At 41.5% G+C, this 16,710-nt stretch overlaps 2 protein-coding genes across 4 annotated transcripts; one reads left to right on the forward strand and one right to left on the reverse strand.

The window, feature by feature from the left end:
- Positions 1-152: 152 nt before the first annotated feature.
- LOC130134441 (translation initiation factor IF3-1, mitochondrial-like) lies at positions 153-4,974 on the reverse strand. 2 transcript variants are annotated; one of them, XM_056314147.1, is made up of 8 exons: positions 4,632-4,974; positions 4,241-4,331; positions 3,522-3,589; positions 2,843-2,941; positions 2,676-2,732; positions 2,339-2,419; positions 1,491-1,553; positions 153-1,379 (listed from the first exon to the last, which is right to left on the reverse strand). In XM_056314147.1, exons 1-8 carry the CDS (start codon positions 4,839-4,841, stop codon positions 699-701), a joined length of 1,350 nt encoding a protein of 449 aa, XP_056170122.1. In that variant the 5' UTR covers positions 4,842-4,974; the 3' UTR covers positions 153-698. The 2 variants fall into 2 exon arrangements, with proteins under 2 accessions (XP_056170122.1, XP_056170123.1); XM_056314148.1 differs by having other exon boundaries at positions 2,351-2,419; positions 4,632-4,973.
- Positions 4,975-11,859: 6,885 nt separating this feature from the next.
- LOC115672834 (probable protein phosphatase 2C 60) lies at positions 11,860-15,944 on the forward strand. Of its 2 annotated transcripts, XM_030594792.2 has the most exons (7): positions 11,860-12,203; positions 12,278-12,360; positions 12,562-12,670; positions 12,768-13,215; positions 13,807-14,174; positions 14,859-15,095; positions 15,360-15,944. In XM_030594792.2, the coding sequence occupies exons 4-7, from the start codon at positions 12,897-12,899 to the stop codon at positions 15,627-15,629; spliced, it is 1,194 nt and encodes a 397-aa protein (XP_030450652.2). In that variant the 5' UTR covers positions 11,860-12,203; positions 12,278-12,360; positions 12,562-12,670; positions 12,768-12,896; the 3' UTR covers positions 15,630-15,944. The 2 variants fall into 2 exon arrangements, with proteins under 2 accessions (XP_030450652.2, XP_056170124.1); XM_056314149.1 differs by lacking the exon at positions 11,860-12,203 and having other exon boundaries at positions 12,219-12,360.
- Positions 15,945-16,710: the final 766 nt, after the last annotated feature.

A 16,710-nucleotide genomic window follows, 5' to 3' on the forward strand; every position in this document is an offset into this window, starting at 1 on the left:
ATTCTGCTTTCGTTTCCTTAGTAGAATGCTAAAATTTGACTTAAATGCAAATGGCCGAATGATTATAAAGATGTAAGATGTTTGATGCTGTTTTCTAACTTCTAATATATATAAACAATGTAGAAGTCTGATACAACGAACCAACAAGGGAGTTCGAAAGCCTTTGCCGGCAAACCCGACATCGACAAGATTATCATTTCAATCGATCTTTTTCTTCCGGTCAATCCGACACCAATCCCAGAACAGATTACAACAAAATATCAGACCTCAGAGGCTCTCAGAGGAAAAGAAAAGATGTGGGAGTGAGCCTTATTCACTTGCACGTACCCAAATACATGGAAAACTTGAGAGGATAATCTCAAAAATGAACCAACAATAGTCCTCCCCAAAATTCCCATGCAGAATAAAATTATGAAGCATACAACAGGGAATGACAAGAATAATCAGCCTAAGAATTAAATAATGCTGTCTTAATCTTAACACCGCAATGTCTTCACAGCAGTTTGGAAGGAGTCTCAACACGCAAGCGCCACCAGAGACCAAGTTGCATCCTGCTCCTCCAGCGCATTGAATAGGTTAATAACTTGAATAACCAACAAGCAGCTAATCGCCTCACAAAAGTCCTTACTAGCCCTAACTATATCTCTCAAGCAAGAAGATCGCCCTGTAATTTAGAAGCTTGTCCGTTGCTACTTCTCTCAAGCTTTTGGTGCCTCACCGTGATTGCCGGGAGTATTGTTTCTAGGGGCACTAAATAACCCAAAACTCGAGCGTGAGGGGCTGGGAGGAGTCTCAACTTGCTTAGACTCTCCTGTTAAATGTGAGGTACGTGTATCAGAAGGCGATTGCCTCCTTTGATATGGAACGTCTTGCCTCCTTTGATATGGAACCTCTTGCCTTCTTTGATTGGGGACCTCTTGGCTCCTTGGAACCTCAGGCTGTAACCTGTCAGAGTCTCTCGCCCCTTGGCTCCAAGATTGTGTAAACCTATTATTTGCTCCTCCCCTCACATACCTGTTCTCGGTTTCTGTGGAAGGCTCTCCCATGTTCATTGAATAATTAGGGTTTGATGAAGAGGGAGCTCTTCCAGGCCTATCGTTCACTTTGGAACCATAGTTCGCGCCACCAGTTGACCAGCCAGCATAGCTGCCTGCAGCGTTTCCATTGTTAGAAAGCATCTCTTTCTCAGATTCCAAGCCTTTTTCGCCAAGGTCCTCATCTTCAGAGTCTCCACTTGGTCGAGCTACCGTGTATTGTTTCGTATCTCCAAATAGCTTCTTACCACTCTTAGATGGACCAAACTTTGCATGCCTGACAATGACATAAGCCTGTTGCTTTTCCACCCTTGGTCCACTTTCTACAACCGCTACATCCTCAATCTGCACAGATATTTAGTACAAGAAACTTCAACCAGATAGCAAGTTAAAAATGAACGAGCATGACATCTAAAAACCAATGAGAATCAAAATCTTTAAGAATATATGGCTGACCAATGCAGAAAGTCGAGTTAACAATCCTCCCAAATCCTGATCTTCAGTACCCATTGCCCTACACTGTAAGAGCCATAGGTGAGCAAGCATTTTAATAAAGACAGAGGGAAAATCCCGTGTAGCCTTGTCTGTACACTTCAAGAGCCCATATCCAGTGAATATGTGAATGAAACAAGACTTTATGTGAATTTTACCAAAGTAGGAACCTTTTGGTTCCTAGTGCTACTAGTACACACACCACACGCAAACAAACTGATCTGCACAAAATGATAAGAGAATGCTTCCATATTCATGTCCTTGTAATAATATATTGCCCAATTTAAGATTTGTCATTAAGAAGTGAGATTGGGGCTTGCTGCTATTTCCATAGCATGTTTCTAACAAGGATAAACAATCAGCACATGTTGTTGGAATCCTTCTTAAGCAGGAGAAGAACACTAAACTTATGTCTTCACAATCTCTTTTCCAAATAATACCCAGCATGGTTCATAAATCATCACAGCAAAAACAAGCCTTCCTAAGCTTCAAGACAAGTCGAACTCTCCACACAGAAGCAGAATCCACAAGAACATCAGGCCGCTATTCCAAATTGATGAAGAAACACAAGAGCATATGCAAATCAAACTCTCATGCAACCCTCGCAATTGCCTAAAATTACCGGAACTGAAATTCAATTGGCATGATCCCAGAAACAAAGCATACATAATTGTGCAGTTGACATGTTTATATGCTTTAACCAAGAAAAAACTAATCCAGACTCATACACTGGAGAGCAAAATGAGCCAACAAGCATCACGTGCCATAAACTAGAAAATGTGGCACGAGTATATTAAGGCACACTGACAAACACTCTTAGGTACCTTCACACGGTAGCCACGTTCCATCAACCTTTTAACCGTCTCTGCTTTCATCTTTAGGTCCTTCTGTTCCTGAAAGCAACAAGGAGAAACACAGAGTCAATCTTCCTTCATAATTCATGAATTGCTCACATATGCATGCACACGCATATAACATGGGATAGTCAGTGAAGAGTCAAGAGTTAAATAGGGAGGGGTGTGAGCGTGCGCTCATGCATGCACTTGTGTGTGTAAAATTGCTATCATGATCTGTGGGAACAAGTCTGATCAGAAAATAAGAAAAGGCAATGATCTGTCAGTACGGGGTAAGAGAGAAAAAGTGACTCACTGTCTTTCCCGTAAAACGAACTTCTTTGCAATCTCCTTTTCGTAGAGTCACCCCTGACTGCATAAACACGAATTTACAAACTAGGTAGTATGTCCCGAGAGAGAAATAAATGTCTGACAAACCAACTTGGGAGAGAGAAGCTGTAGAATTCTTAGGGAACTAATTACCTGACTTTTAGCACGGTCCTTCTCCTTCAGCTGCTGTTTGTACTTCTCCCTATGGAAGTCCATAATTTTACAAACAGGTGGATTGGCATTTTTCTGAACCTGCATATTGCATGGATTTAGAAGCTCGCTTTGTCTTTCTTGTACCCCAAAACGGCAAATATGTACACTCATTTGCTCGCTCAACCAAGCCCACATGCTTCCAGGAGACTTGACCGACTAGGCAAGTAACAATATTCTTGCAAAATTGACCTTTCTTTAACTCCCAACATTAGGCTGGGCTGAGTACCAAATATAAAAGGTTGGACAGATACTAAGACACATAAATCTAGACAAGGATAACCAATGTCCACCCCTCGACATATGGACAACTGAGTCCACGAACTATAGACGGTGTCTAGCCAGGCAAGAAGGTTATGGAGTAAGCTGTGATAAGTGACTCACTGTCGATTGCTAAAGACTGATAGTGCCATTGTCACATATAGACCGCCATTTTTGGACATCTCTTTTGACCCATTGATGATCATTATAAACTAAACAAAAAGAAGATACTAAACAATCAGAGGAATATCTATGCTGTCGATTGCACCAGCTCTTAATTAACCTATCGCATTTGAAACTTCATTTGGATAATTACAATGTCCATGACTTCAAACGATGAGACTTGAAGTGGCAAATTTACCTCAACTAGATCAAGATTGAGTTTTCTGGCTCGTTGAAGTGCTTCATGGATTGAGACTACAAAATGCCCTGCACATGTAGAATGATCGTATGAGAGCTTTGAATTACCACTATCTTAAACCATACAATGAACATCCAGTCACATTGTTTAACAATAACACCAGAGAGAATAGATGAATACCCAGCTACAAAATCATATGCAAAAATTCGCAATACCAGTACAAAGCAGTAATATTTTTATCATCTTAATCATTGACATCAAAACCTAGATCACGGGGCATTCGTGAGGCGTAAATTGGTCATTACGTTTCCAGGGTTTTAATCCCCTGCTGCTGCTAAAAGTGGACATGGAGATCAAAAGCTCAGGATAGTACAAAAATATGCAAGCAAAATGAGACGACACATAATCTGGCAGGACCAGATCGACTTCTTCTTTACTTGCCCATGAAAAAATGAATGGACATTTTTTCATGATGTCCAAACCCATTTTAGGCCTTTCATGAGTACATTCCATCGTCAACAATGACTCAGACTTAGATATACCCTAATTCATCCACTCCAAGAACTAGAGCCAACACCCTTTAACACAAACCTTCCATGCAAAATTTTGCAGAGAAAGCAACCTATGTAGAAGGCATGCTCCAAATAAACCGGCAAAATATTCCTCATTCATATAACAACCGAGAAGCAATACTGTAACTTTGATCCTAAGAGATGTACCTTCGTCTGTTACAACCCTGACTATGCTCGCTTTAATTTTCTCATTCAGGCACGGCGCATTGGAGTCCTTAGCATCCTCTTTCGGCCTAGCCTGCCATTTTGTCCGACAAGCATGGTCAGTCAGTCAATACGCAAGTACTCGAGAAATGAAAAATAAACAATGTCTGCATTGCTATTATCACAAAAAACGAAACCTCCACAACACAGTGATATAGTTCCAACCAAGCACACTAATACCAATAGCTAGGCAAAAGCGCCTCACTCAATATGGAGCAAAAGTAATCCCTTTCGACTCGAAAAACTGAATCTGGCAGTTCTCGATCACGCGAAACAACAAAAACAGTCCCAAACGTCATCGAAGAAACCCGAATTACGCAGTTTCCTCCATTACCTGAACTGGCGCGGCGAAGAACCTCACGTTGCTGCAGAAATCGGTGGGTCGCCGGCGGATATCGGCGAGAGGCGCCGGCTTCACGCCGATGGAGGCACTCGAAGCAGCGCAATCGTGCGCCGAAGCGTAGACGGATTGAGCGTAGCATGACTTGATGTAGCTCGACGCGTGACGGAGCTTGGACTGGTGAAGTCGATACCAGAACACCATCTCTTCCTCCTCTACGAAGAGATGTAGAGCATCCTCGACCTTGATCTGGAGGACGGAAAACCCTAATCGGAGCTGATCGATTTCCCCAAATTTGCCATAACCAGTGCCTACAGAGAAGCACGATCATGAAGTTGGAGCGAGCAAGACCCGCGAAGAGAAACGGGTTCGACCCATTTCCATTGATAACGGGGCCCAAGTTCAGACAAGGCTTGGGGCAGCTAGGAAAGCAAGCCGAACATGTCGGGCCTTAACTAGTGATGCATGTTTTGGCCCCTACATGGTCATTTGTATTGTGTTTTGAGACGAAGGTGACTAGGGGTGAGTATGGGTTCAGGATAAAACCGGAATCCGAACTAAACCGATCATAAGAACCTGTCCGGTTTCAAGTTTCCACGGTTACCGATCTGCTTCCTGGTTCCAAAAAAGGTGGAATTGATACTGTGAGATTCGAATCCTGATTCTTGGGTAAGGATCAAACCGAAAACCAATGAATCACAATTGCTTATTTTTTATTTTTTTATATTATTTTATTTTTATGGATTGTTTTTGTTGTTATTGCGTTCACTTTCATCTTGCTTGACTAAAAATGAAAACAAAAAAAAAGAAACTAAAAAAAAATGGGCCAGTTCCCGAATAGACTCGGGAACCGATTGACATGGTAAGTTTTAGGTTTCAAGGTAAACATGCTAGATTGTAGGTTGTAGGTGGAACCTAAATCAACTCTGGAATCGCTTACCCCTAAATGTGACTGCAGAAAGGGGTATTAATAGGTCGTGTCGAGTCGGGTCAAACCTCACTAGTACCCCGAATCGAACCGAACGTGGAGAATATAAGCTTCTTATGACTTGGTTCGAGTGGGTTCAGTTCGGTTCGGTTCTTTCCTTCTTCTTCTTCGTCGCGCAGAGGCAACCAAAACTGCCATCCCCTAAGACTTCGCCAATTGAAGTTTCCCTTGTCTTCTTCTCAAGTTGATCTCACGTAATCGCTGATTAAATCTCGTCGGAGTCTCGAGCTCATTCTCACAACACTTAGCAAAATGGATCTACAACTGGCCTTCCTGGGGTTCCAACAATAAAAAAAAAAACCCAAAGGCTTCCCAAAGCTTCTTTAACGAGGCTCTCGAAAGGTGAAGTGCCGATCGAAAAGTTCAATGAGCACATTGGCACGTCCTAATCGCTTTGTCGGATTGGTTCTTGATTAAAGGTAGTTGGAGAGTTTCGGATCGTAATTAGGCCGAGCCGAGCCCTGTGAAATGAATGGATATCCGGCAGAACATTGTGAGCGAGTGTTTCTGCTTTCGAGGAAGAAGACGAAGAAAAAAACCATACACTTTCGTGTTTCGGTTCAATTCGAGTAATTTGAATCATCGAGTCCAATTTCCTTTTCGTATCTATTGACCGAATCAAAAAACAAAACCGACCCCGATTCGGGATTTTTTTTGACACCCCTTGTCACATAGTTTTACTCGAGTTAAGAAACCCCTAATCAGAAGTAACACGACAAAAATCTTGACGTCATGCAATACGTAATGCGGATTGGTGTCTCGAGGCCGGTCGCTTCAAAGGAAGCACCGCTCGCCCACTAATAAACAAATTGTAGTTCGATGGAGAAGTTGAATAATTAATAATCAAATATTAAAGCAAAAGGACCTAGCAATGCGTAAGTAGATAATCTTATCTTTCTCCTATATGATTTCTATATGAAAATTTGAATCCTCTCTCTCTTTTTATAATATAACTTTTCTAATAAAAAAACCTTAAAATCTCGAATTATCATATCTATTTATCGCCCAATTTTATTTTGTTGTGTGCATTTTCGTCAATGATTTCCTTCGATTATTCAAATATCCAAATATCTCGTAATAAAGTGTTTTTCCTTAATCGTCCAAATATCAATTTTTTTTTATACACATAATGCGTGGACACATTTGCTTGTTAACAAAACGGCGATGCGAGATATATTTTTTTCATGACGGGTAGAATTTTAGAAGGGCAATAGTCTCCTCCTACGGGCCTTCCATAACTCTCGTGTGTAGCTTACAAAGTCTATTCATTGCCCCACGTGCAAATTTAACCCGAATTCAAAATGGGTGAAGTGTATATCTGTAAATCATTAATCAAAGAGGTACGGTCGTCGGGTTTGGAGGAATAACGTAGCCAATTCTTAAATCGCTTCTGGATCTTCCCGGGATCATAAGATCTAGATCTTTCGAAGTCAATGGTCCATCATTGTTCCTCTAAAGGAAACTTTGACCTACGTGAAGCATAGACACTCAATAAATCAATTAACTTAATTGAGTTTGTTGCCCGTTGGTCAGCTAAATGGGGCTTCGCATCGCTCTTTAACCTGTATAATAAAGGATTAATACTACACAAAATCTCAAATTGGTACATCTGTAACAGATTTGCCCAAAATTAATTTTTTTATTATAAAAAACTCTAAACTGATATACCCGTGATAAATTTACCTTCTGTTAGTTTCCGTTAAATTTTACAGTCAAATTATTGAATTGGATGACATGTGATAATTGACGAATGTACCGGTTTGGAGTTTTGCCCTCAATTTATCACGTGCGCACCTGATTGTGGTTTTTCATCGTATTAATTAAATATAACGAAAATTAACGGAGGGTAAATTTATCACAAATGTATCAGTTTTAGATTTTTTGCTGTCAAAAAATTAATTTTGGATATATTTGTCACGGGAATACCGGTTTGGGGTTTCTTCACGGTATTAACCCTAAGAGAAATGTGCATGGGAGGGAAGTCCTTCATTCCAATCACCTCTTCTTCCCCCCATATAAACCTATCATTCCCAATTCTTCAATTCGATATTCAAAACAACATATTCCCCGATGACTTTTTGCTTGGATCCATACCAAGATTTTCTCGACGAATCTCGATTAATTTGCCCGATGTCTAAGTGAGGAACGCCCGAACGTCACGCTCGACGTTCGGAACATTTGACCGACGACTATTCTCTACCACAGGAACCCAAAATTAAAAAAGTCGTATCGCCAACATCAAAGCTTGCATCATCCATGAGACCTAAACGAAAGCTACCCCTTCGTGCATTCTAATTCTATACGTTCAGCATTGCGAATTGGGTCGGAGACGCAGCTGTCAAAGAGAGATTTTAGGGCTTGTGGAATTTGGGGCACTCAAAAGATACGTTAAAGAGGGGGGATGCATGGTCCAAGTTAGCCGTCAATGGCGATGTAACGAAGAATTGACAAAAAGCATAGCCCGAATTCCCGCGAGACCCCGGTCGACGAATGAGTCCCAAGATTCCTCGAACGTGTTCGCTTCTTCTGAGGAAGGCTTCAGCTCGTGCTATCTCTTTCTAGGCCAACGTTAGCTCCGCATAGTAAAATAAGTATTGCTAAAACGACGCGTTGAACTGCGAATCGCGAGCTTTCACGCAACCGAGCCGTATTCAAACACCAACATGTAGCTTGATACGGCGTTTAATAAGCCGATCTCATAACTAAAAACCTCCGTAACTTTAATGATTTCCTCGTGTCTCGTGCCATGCCCTAGATTGATTTCTTGCACGGATGCTAGGGAACCTCCAGCTTTGATATCCTTGTACAAATATTTTCCGATCAACGTCCTTTTAACCTTTTGTATTAAATAAAATTCGAGCTTATTTCCCTTCATTTTCTTTCTAGGTTAATTTTTTAGTTAGGGATAATGACACAAATGATATGAATTTTTATTCTAATGTGCAATTTGGTCCCTAAACTTTCAACTTGTTCAATGTGATCCCTGAACTTTATCCTAACGTGCAATATAGTTTCTAAACTTTCAATTTGTTCAATACGATCCCTGAACTTTTGGTTAATGCTCAATTTGATTCATAGACTATATGAAAATGTTCAATATTGTCCAAGTTTAAGGACACCATTGAACAGTCTCATGCGGTCCATGGACTAAATTGTGTTAAAGTTCAAGGATCACATTGAACAAATTAAAAATTCAGGAATCACGTTGCACATCCGGTTAAAGCTCATGAACCATTTGTGTCATGTTCTATTCATCGAGAATGTGTACAAATCGGAAGATTAATTCGTGTATTACTATATTGCGAACGCGTCTTTCATTTTTTCTAGGAAAGTTCCCCGTGGCACGGTCTTGGAATGCCCCCCTCCCCGGATAACAGAAACACTAGTTACTCCCTTTGCTCCTATGGATCATTTTATCCATCCGGTCAAATATGATCACGAGTCAAAATTGGGATTCGGTCAGCACACGCGCGTGCTTAAGAAGGAAATGTTTTGACTACGTTAGGAAATAGAAGCGTGATTTCCATTGCCGTACAGAATGATGTGAATTGTTTTTTTGTGCGGTGATGAGAAGATTCAATTTGAGTTCAGAGGTCCACGAGAAGGTTAATAGGATAGCACGATAGCGACCATTTTCACATTGACCATTTAGGAACGCCGCCTGTCCATTGTTTAGAACGGTCTTTTCTTCTTCTTTTTTTCTATTTTAATTTTCAATTCATTCTCAGATTTTTGTCATATCTCTTTGCAGATCGCGGGAGTCGAATCCCACATTTGAAACTAAACGTCCTCATCCCTAGCCTCCCTAAGAAGGTGAGGAATCGAACTCTCCACCTCTCCTTTTCCAAATAAGAAGAGTGGTCATTGGAACAATTCTTGGTGGTTGAAAATAGAACAGTTTACTTTCAATAAAAACGTCCATACCTTCGATAAATACTCGAGATTGAAAAGTGCATTTACGAACGGAGAGAAATTCACACAAGCACGCGATCAGACAGTCACACCCATCATATCGACCATATTCTGCATTAAGAGGAGGAACGATGCTCGGACTATCGATGGCATTTGGTGTTCGATCTCGAACTCGATACATCTCCATGCAAGTTTACCGGCTCGTAAAAATTACGATTCTTAGGCTACGGGGTCATTTTTTCTTTCCCTTCCTCTTCCTTCAATGCGACCCCCTATCGTACTCGACTGCAATAAGTTTCTACACGGCAGATGCATCACATAAAGAAATGTGGGACAAACAATAGCTATTATTATGGGCAAGTTGGTTCTACTTTTGGGCAAGTGAGATGCAAGAAAAGATGAATCCAAGTGGGGAAGAGGAAGTGTCTCGTCGCCTGGTGGATGAATTAGGTCGGGGGCCAAATCGTAATGTGGAAAGCGACGGATCCTTTGCTTCGCCAACAGGAGAGAGGGGGCTTATCGTCACATGCGATGGCAGAGGGATGTTCATTCTCGTTCTTCGTGGAAAACGATCGTTTTGCCTTTGCACTATCTGCGGGCGTCGTTTCTTTTGCTGCTTTCATCGCACTACGAGCGTACCCGAGCGAGTGGGATTGACCTCCTCGATCTAACTTCAAAGACGGGTCACGAGGATGAATTTCTCCTAAGTTCACCCGAAAGATTACGCGTGACGAACACGAGTCGAAGACGGAACGTTTCGTGCTAATCACTATGTTTCTTATTAATGAGTTATGGACATTGGCATCGCTGAATTGATGCAGCCAGCCCATCAGTGGCATGATTGGAGGGAAGATGGAGATTAATTTTGCCCGTATCCATGATACGGAGGAGAGAACACGAAACTTATCGTGACAATGTTTGCCGATCGGGATGCTTATTTTGTGCTTAAAAAAAAATGGGTCTCTACTATTCACGCTCGATTGCATCCGAAGAACACGTTTTGCACCCCACTGGAGGACGCCGCTCGACTAAGTTTACAGGAGTTAACTATAAATCGTTCCGAACCCTTAATCACCGGCCTTCTGTCTGCCTGACGCAACTTGTGACCAGCACAAGTTCTAAGATGGGGATCCCATCCGGTGTTCGCTCATCGATCTTGACCGGATACAAACGGAACACCGGCCTTCGAAACGGACCCCGTCTGTTCCACCGGTACATGGACCAAACATTTTTGCAGCTGGCGATCAATGTGCACCGTCCCATGTCCTAATAATGCAGTGCACATAACATGATCAAATCTATCAGATGGTGCTCTCCAATTTGCTTACGCTAAGCAATCACCATCCACTAGCAGCAACAGCAACTAACCTTGCGAATTTGTGGACCAGAAACAACCTCTTTTCGCCTGTCTCTTTGTCGTGGCCTCGACCCCCTCCTTCTCTCGAAACGAAAGCAGTGCTTGTCCTGATTTGTGTTCGTGCGGATCAATCGAACTGTCCCATTTATCGCTTTTAACTGTATTACCTAAAAACGTCGTTGTCTGATTCGGCATCGGATAGACCTTATCCCACCCATGAACGAAGCTCTTCGATTTCTATTTCTTTTCCTTCGGTGGACGCCTCGAGTTCACGGTGCGTGAAGCAAGGTGTCATACTCGATTCATTCGCCGTGCGTGCGACAGTAGCTCGAAGAACTGTTCTTATTTGATGAAGATTTGCGTTGGACGCAATCAAGTGGGACGGTTCATGTCGACATGTCGTGATCGTAACCGCGTCTCAATCAATTCGTGATCATATCTGGATATTGTCACTTCCATTTCGCAAATCAGAAGATTAACCTACGACATAAATTAACCTAACGGGCCACGAACCATTTCTTCGCTTATCTATATTGACTTTAAATTACGATGATCTTATTCAAAATTCGTTAAATTAGACTTACCGTGACAAGTCTTTGAGTATGTAGATGAGAAACTATAAGGCAAAAATTTAAAAGAAAAGAATCAAATGAGCTTCGGAGGTTTCTCATGTATGTCCGTGGTTTTAATCACTGATTGGGAAAATTACGTATAATATCACGCGCACTTCATATGGATCGATAGCGGTGATTTGCGACGGACCAAATTTTCTTTGAAAAAAATAAATAAATTTCAAGTAAACAATTGTTTTCTTTAACATTAAATTTTTCATGAAACAAACCCAATCTAATATTGTACTTTTAGTTTTTGGTCGAAAATCTAATATTGTACTTTACATAGTAATTTATTTACTTCATGGGCTCTCTCTCTCTCTCCCTCTATCTCGCGTTTTGCGGTATTGTGGAGCCCAGAGCTGGACCTCCGCTTTGCGGTCTCCCAAGCTCTCCATAGTTGGTCTATCATGGAACTTGTCTACCTCTCGCTGCTCTTTTTATCCTTTAGCTTCTAGGCCGGACTTTCAGACGCTTCTTCGAAAACAACGTCCTTCCGCTTCGCTACTTTTGAACTGGTCATCTTTGATCAATATTGTCATCCGCTCTCCATCAGACAGCGAGATAGAGGATAACCCAAAAAAGCCCACCAAAATCCGAAGTCCAACCTTTGATTCTCCGTTCCAACGACAGCACAGTGACCATCATCTATCCTCAGCTCGCTTCGTTTTCCACGTTCTTTCTGCCAAGATTGCTGGGTAAATGCTAGTTTGTATTTTCTTCCTTTCGTTGGACAAAAGCTCTCACTTAATGCTATCGGTGCAATGTGCAGAGCCTAGAAGAAGTCGAACCATCCTGGGTTTTGGTGGGCTTTTGGGTTCTTTAACTTTTTCAACACGGAGACTAACGAGCAAGGTACGGCTAGGCCTTTCCTTCTGGAATCCCAACTGTAGTCGCTGACCAAACTCTTGTTCGAGGAGGGGGCAAAAAGTGACTTTGACCGGCTGATTTTCAACACTCGATACACGTGTTCAGTTTGTTCTTCTTCCCTGTGTCTGAGGGTAACCAAGGTGTTGCCAAATTTCAAACAATTCTACCTTATTTTGGCTCTTGTAGGTCATCCTGATCGTGTTGTTTTTTTAGCAATTGGGTTTTCTGTGGTCTGAGAACTTGTTCCAAGTTGACATGAGAGGTGGGAAGGATATCTGAGTCAGACTCATCCAAGGTATACTATCATCCGCGTTAAAGGGCCTTTGTGATTTCCTTTTATATCATTATATCCTTTTGACGGATACATTATTTTCTTGGTTGTTATCTGACAGGGTTGTGACTTTGAGAATCTGCAAATAGCTGTTTGAGGCTTGTTGGGGTCATCATAGTTGCGTTGAGTTGAGTGTATAGACAGTAAACGGATGTGGAGTAATTTGGGGGTTGTTTGGTTGAGATGAAGGATGTTCTCAGAGCTGATAAATCTGTTGAGGTCCTGCTTCCTTTCGAGGTCAGATCGATATGTTCACACGGGTTCGGACGCTGGAGGCCGCCAAGACGGGCTGCTATGGTTCAAAGATTCGGGGCAGCACTTGAGTGGCGAATTCTCAATGGCTGTTATCCAGGCCAATAATTTACTAGAAGATCAAAGCCAGATCGAGTCGGGCAATTTGAGTTCCCTCGAGTCCGGCCCCCACGGTACCTTCGTTGGCGTCTATGACGGGCACGGTGGACCGGAGACGTCGCGATATGTTAATGATCACCTCTTTCAGCATCTCAAGAGTAAGTGGATTCGAACTTCGCTAGAAAGTTCCTTTTAACTCTAAATTGAGCTACAATGATGTAGTTTGATGTTTTCCGAAGCTCGCTGCTTCTGAGGAAGCGAGGTTATTGACGATTGGAAATATTAAAAAGGTTATGGCTTTGGCAGAGTACTGGGGATATAAACTTAAAGAAATTATCAGATTTATCGATTGTCACTGCCATCGCTAGATGGTCATTGGTGGTGGATGAAAAGTCTTTGGGGGTGTTATGGAGAGTTAAACCATTGTTTGCTATAATTCGCCTTTGTTTTGATAAACTACATTTTATTTAACGAAAAATATTCTTTTTGTTGAAGTTGAGCAGACTTCGCAGGAGCTGTCACTCTGCATGCGATTGCCAAGAGGACTAGTAGCTTGATTACAATGATTCTAATCATTTCATTATGTTTAATTTGTGTTGCTATTTTAAGCAAATACGTGTTCTACGCTTGACTGAGGAAATGCTTCATTTCTTTTACTGACTAAATGCTTTTCAATTGATCTCGTATTTTCCTGAAGTAGTCAGAGAGCTAGCTCCCTTCTATATTGGTTAATTGCCCTCATCTTTCAGGGTTGATATCGGAGCACCAATCGGTGTCTGCTGATGTTATACGGGAGGCATTTCAAGCAACAGAAGAGGGGTTTATGTCTATTGTTACCAACCTCTGGCCGGTAAAACCACAGATTGCAGCAGTCGGATCATGTTGCCTCGCTGGCGTTATTTCTGACGATACCCTTTACATAGCAAATCTTGGTGACTCAAGAGCTGTTCTGGGAAGAGCGGTGAAGGCGACAGGGGAGGTACTGGCCATTCAGCTGTCGACTGAGCACAATGCAAGTATAGAGTCTGTGAGACAGGAGTTGTGTTCCGTGCATCCCGAAGACTCACAGATTGTAGTTCTAAAGCACAATGTATGGCGGGTGAAGGGTCTCATACAGGTAAGTTATTGCCAGTAGGACTTCGTCGATTGGAATATGCTCTTACCGTAGATAATCTGCTTGTATATGTTAGTTAGTGATTACATCAATTTAACATCTTTGATGGTACATGCTAGGTTAGTGCTTGCTTTTGGCAAACGTTTTTTGTTATCAGGAAGTGGATTTTTACGCTTGAAATGGTGGCCTTTCTAAAAGGTTGCTTGAAGGTAAAACAAACACTACCAAGTTCCAGTGGGAACATGAACAAGTTTAAGGAGCTTTTCCTAGCACAAGTCTGGCCAGCAACCTACAACCTTCTGCAATTACAAAAGCAGAAACTTGAAAAATTGTTCTGGCAAGGCAATAGAAAGAAAATATTAGCAAAGATTAAATTTTTGGCCCAAAAGTTACAATAAAGTTGGATTTATCAATATCAGTTGATTCTGCCTGTAGCCGTGCAGCTTACTTGTCCTGTCTTCTGCTCTCCCTCTCTCTATAAGTAGTTTTCATATTATCCTTTCAGTGTCATTGGAAATGGTCTGAAGTTTTCAGCTTTGGTCTTATGCATATTATAACGTGCTTTCCTGAGAAACCAACATATAGTGGTTCCTAAATTTGTCATTTGCTCATGAGATTTCTTTCGCTATAATTTGACTGGTAAATCTGTAGGTCTCAAAGTTATGTTCATGGCGTTTGGTTTTGCAGGTTTCAAGATCTATTGGAGATGTATATCTGAAGAAGGCTGAGTTCAACCGAGAGCCTTTGTATGCGAAGTTTCGCCTTCGTGAACCTTTCGAAAAACCAATATTAAGTTCAGAACCATCAATCTCAGTGCAACAGCTTCAGCCACATGATCGGTTTGTCATTTTTGCATCTGATGGACTTTGGGAGCACCTCAGCAACCAGGAAGCAGTAAATATAGTTCAGAATCACGCACGCAATGTAAGTTTAACTTGCTACCTTTTCTTTTTTCCCATTAAAATAACCTAAGCGTCTAATTTGCATTCAATTAGCATGGTGTCCATGGAAAGTATGGGTGCATTACTTTTGCTGTTTAGAAAAATCATATTCTATTCTAGTATACTTCTGGACTGATCTGCATTGAAGAAACACGCCAGCATAGTCATGAACAGAGGATACAAAGATGCAATATCATATTTGACTAGGAAAAATATGTGCGCTTAAACCCCCCGACCTTCGCTGCAGGGAAGTGCGAGGCGGCTAGTGAAAGCTGCTTTGCAGGAAGCGGCAAGGAAAAGAGAAATGAGGTACTTGGACTTGAAAAAGATCGACCGGGGAGTCCGCCGGCATTTCCACGACGACATCACGGTCATTGTCGTGTTTCTCGATTGGAATATGATGAGCAAAGCGAGCTCAGTCAGGTCAGCCAAATTATCAATTAGAGGAGGCGGCATCAACTTGCCTCCCAATACATTGGCTCCCTGGTCTACTCCTGCGGAGGCCAGCGATAATTGAAGAGGCTGCTCTTGGGATTTCTGTATTTGTCATTATGCCGTTTTAGATTTATTTCTATTGTATACCGGGCAGCTTCCTTAGCAGATAAAGAGGAGATGGCCATAAAACTCTTTCATCTGAACTGGGACTTAGAATGAAACTGTGGTCTTTGGAAAGCAAAGAACTCCGTAACTATAGTTTTATCAACTGTGTGCGGTAAGCTAGCTCCTCTACAAGCCTTTCTCACTAGCAATTTTTGCCTTCGTTTAGTTTAGCTGTATATCAGCTCTGTAAATGATGTTACTTGTGAAATTAATTTGCCTTTCTTTTAGGTTCTGTTGGGTATTTTGACCTGGTTTTTATGAGTGGGAGTTCTTTTCGGGATGTTATGATTCCCAATGCCAAAACAGGAGAGAGTGACTTTCAGTCCTATGCTCATTTCAGTTCATGTAAATCTTATTATGAGAAATAGGTACAGACTCTTGGTCATGGTCATGGATGTTGTTATGCTGTGTATTAACTGGGTATCATATGTGGTTAGTGATCTTAAGTGCTGACCGCCAATCCCTAAGAAAAGATTTTTCTATGGGCTGGCCTTGAACATTCTTTGTAAAAAGAACATAGCGAGCATAAGATTAGAGCAAGAGAAAATAGATACTTTAAACTATACAAATTTTTAAATACTTACTTGAGTATGTACAGAGGGAGTAGGGGTTTTACGAGGCAAGAGAAAGGCTACTTGTCTTTTCCCCCCCTCTCACTGGTCAGGCTCTGTCAGAGCATATTCTCGGTCACCGAGAAACCAAAATCTTGTCGTCTAATTTGCAATTTGTTATTATTACATGTCCTTAAACAAGTCACAGCCATTAGATTAACTTGCACGGTCCTCCATGCCACTATTGGGAGCCCAAAATGCAGGTGTGTGTGGCATCCCAAAGTACTTTTAAATTTTCTTTGGGAGTAGAAATATGTGAATGAATAAGACCAGTTATTACAGGGAAAATTTGTTTCTATGTTCTTGATAATCCAAAGAATAAGTTTGTATTTCAAGCTCATATTTTTCTGACTACAAAGGCGAGTACACTTTTTCCCCTGTGAACTT

Source organism: Syzygium oleosum, unplaced genomic scaffold (genome assembly GCF_021117445.2).
Source record: "Syzygium oleosum isolate NSW1041296 unplaced genomic scaffold, Sole_v2.1 Sole_v2.08, whole genome shotgun sequence".
NCBI lineage: Eukaryota > Viridiplantae > Streptophyta > Magnoliopsida > Myrtales > Myrtaceae > Syzygium > Syzygium oleosum.

What these genes read in the sequence shown, in the direction of transcription:
- LOC130134441 (XM_056314147.1), bottom strand. Translation starts at nt 4,841, where the DNA reads ATGGTGTTCTGGTATCGACTTCACCAGTCCAAGCTCCGTCACGCGTCG. An exon ending in TCAATCTTGATCTAGTTGAG is followed by an intron (nt 2,942 to 3,521) that starts GTAAATTTGCCA and finishes TGCAATATGCAG; the next exon opens with GTTCAGAAAAATGCCAATCC. An exon ending in TTCGTTTTACGGGAAAGACA is followed by an intron (nt 2,420 to 2,675) that starts GTGAGTCACTTT and finishes TGTTGCTTTCAG; the next exon opens with GAACAGAAGGACCTAAAGAT.
- LOC115672834 (XM_030594792.2), top strand. Translation starts at nt 12,897, where the DNA reads ATGTTCTCAGAGCTGATAAATCTGTTGAGGTCCTGCTTCCTTTCGAGG. An exon ending in CCTCTTTCAGCATCTCAAGA is followed by an intron (nt 13,216 to 13,806) that starts GTAAGTGGATTC and finishes CTCATCTTTCAG; the next exon opens with GGTTGATATCGGAGCACCAA. An exon ending in GGGTGAAGGGTCTCATACAG is followed by an intron (nt 14,175 to 14,858) that starts GTAAGTTATTGC and finishes TTGGTTTTGCAG; the next exon opens with GTTTCAAGATCTATTGGAGA.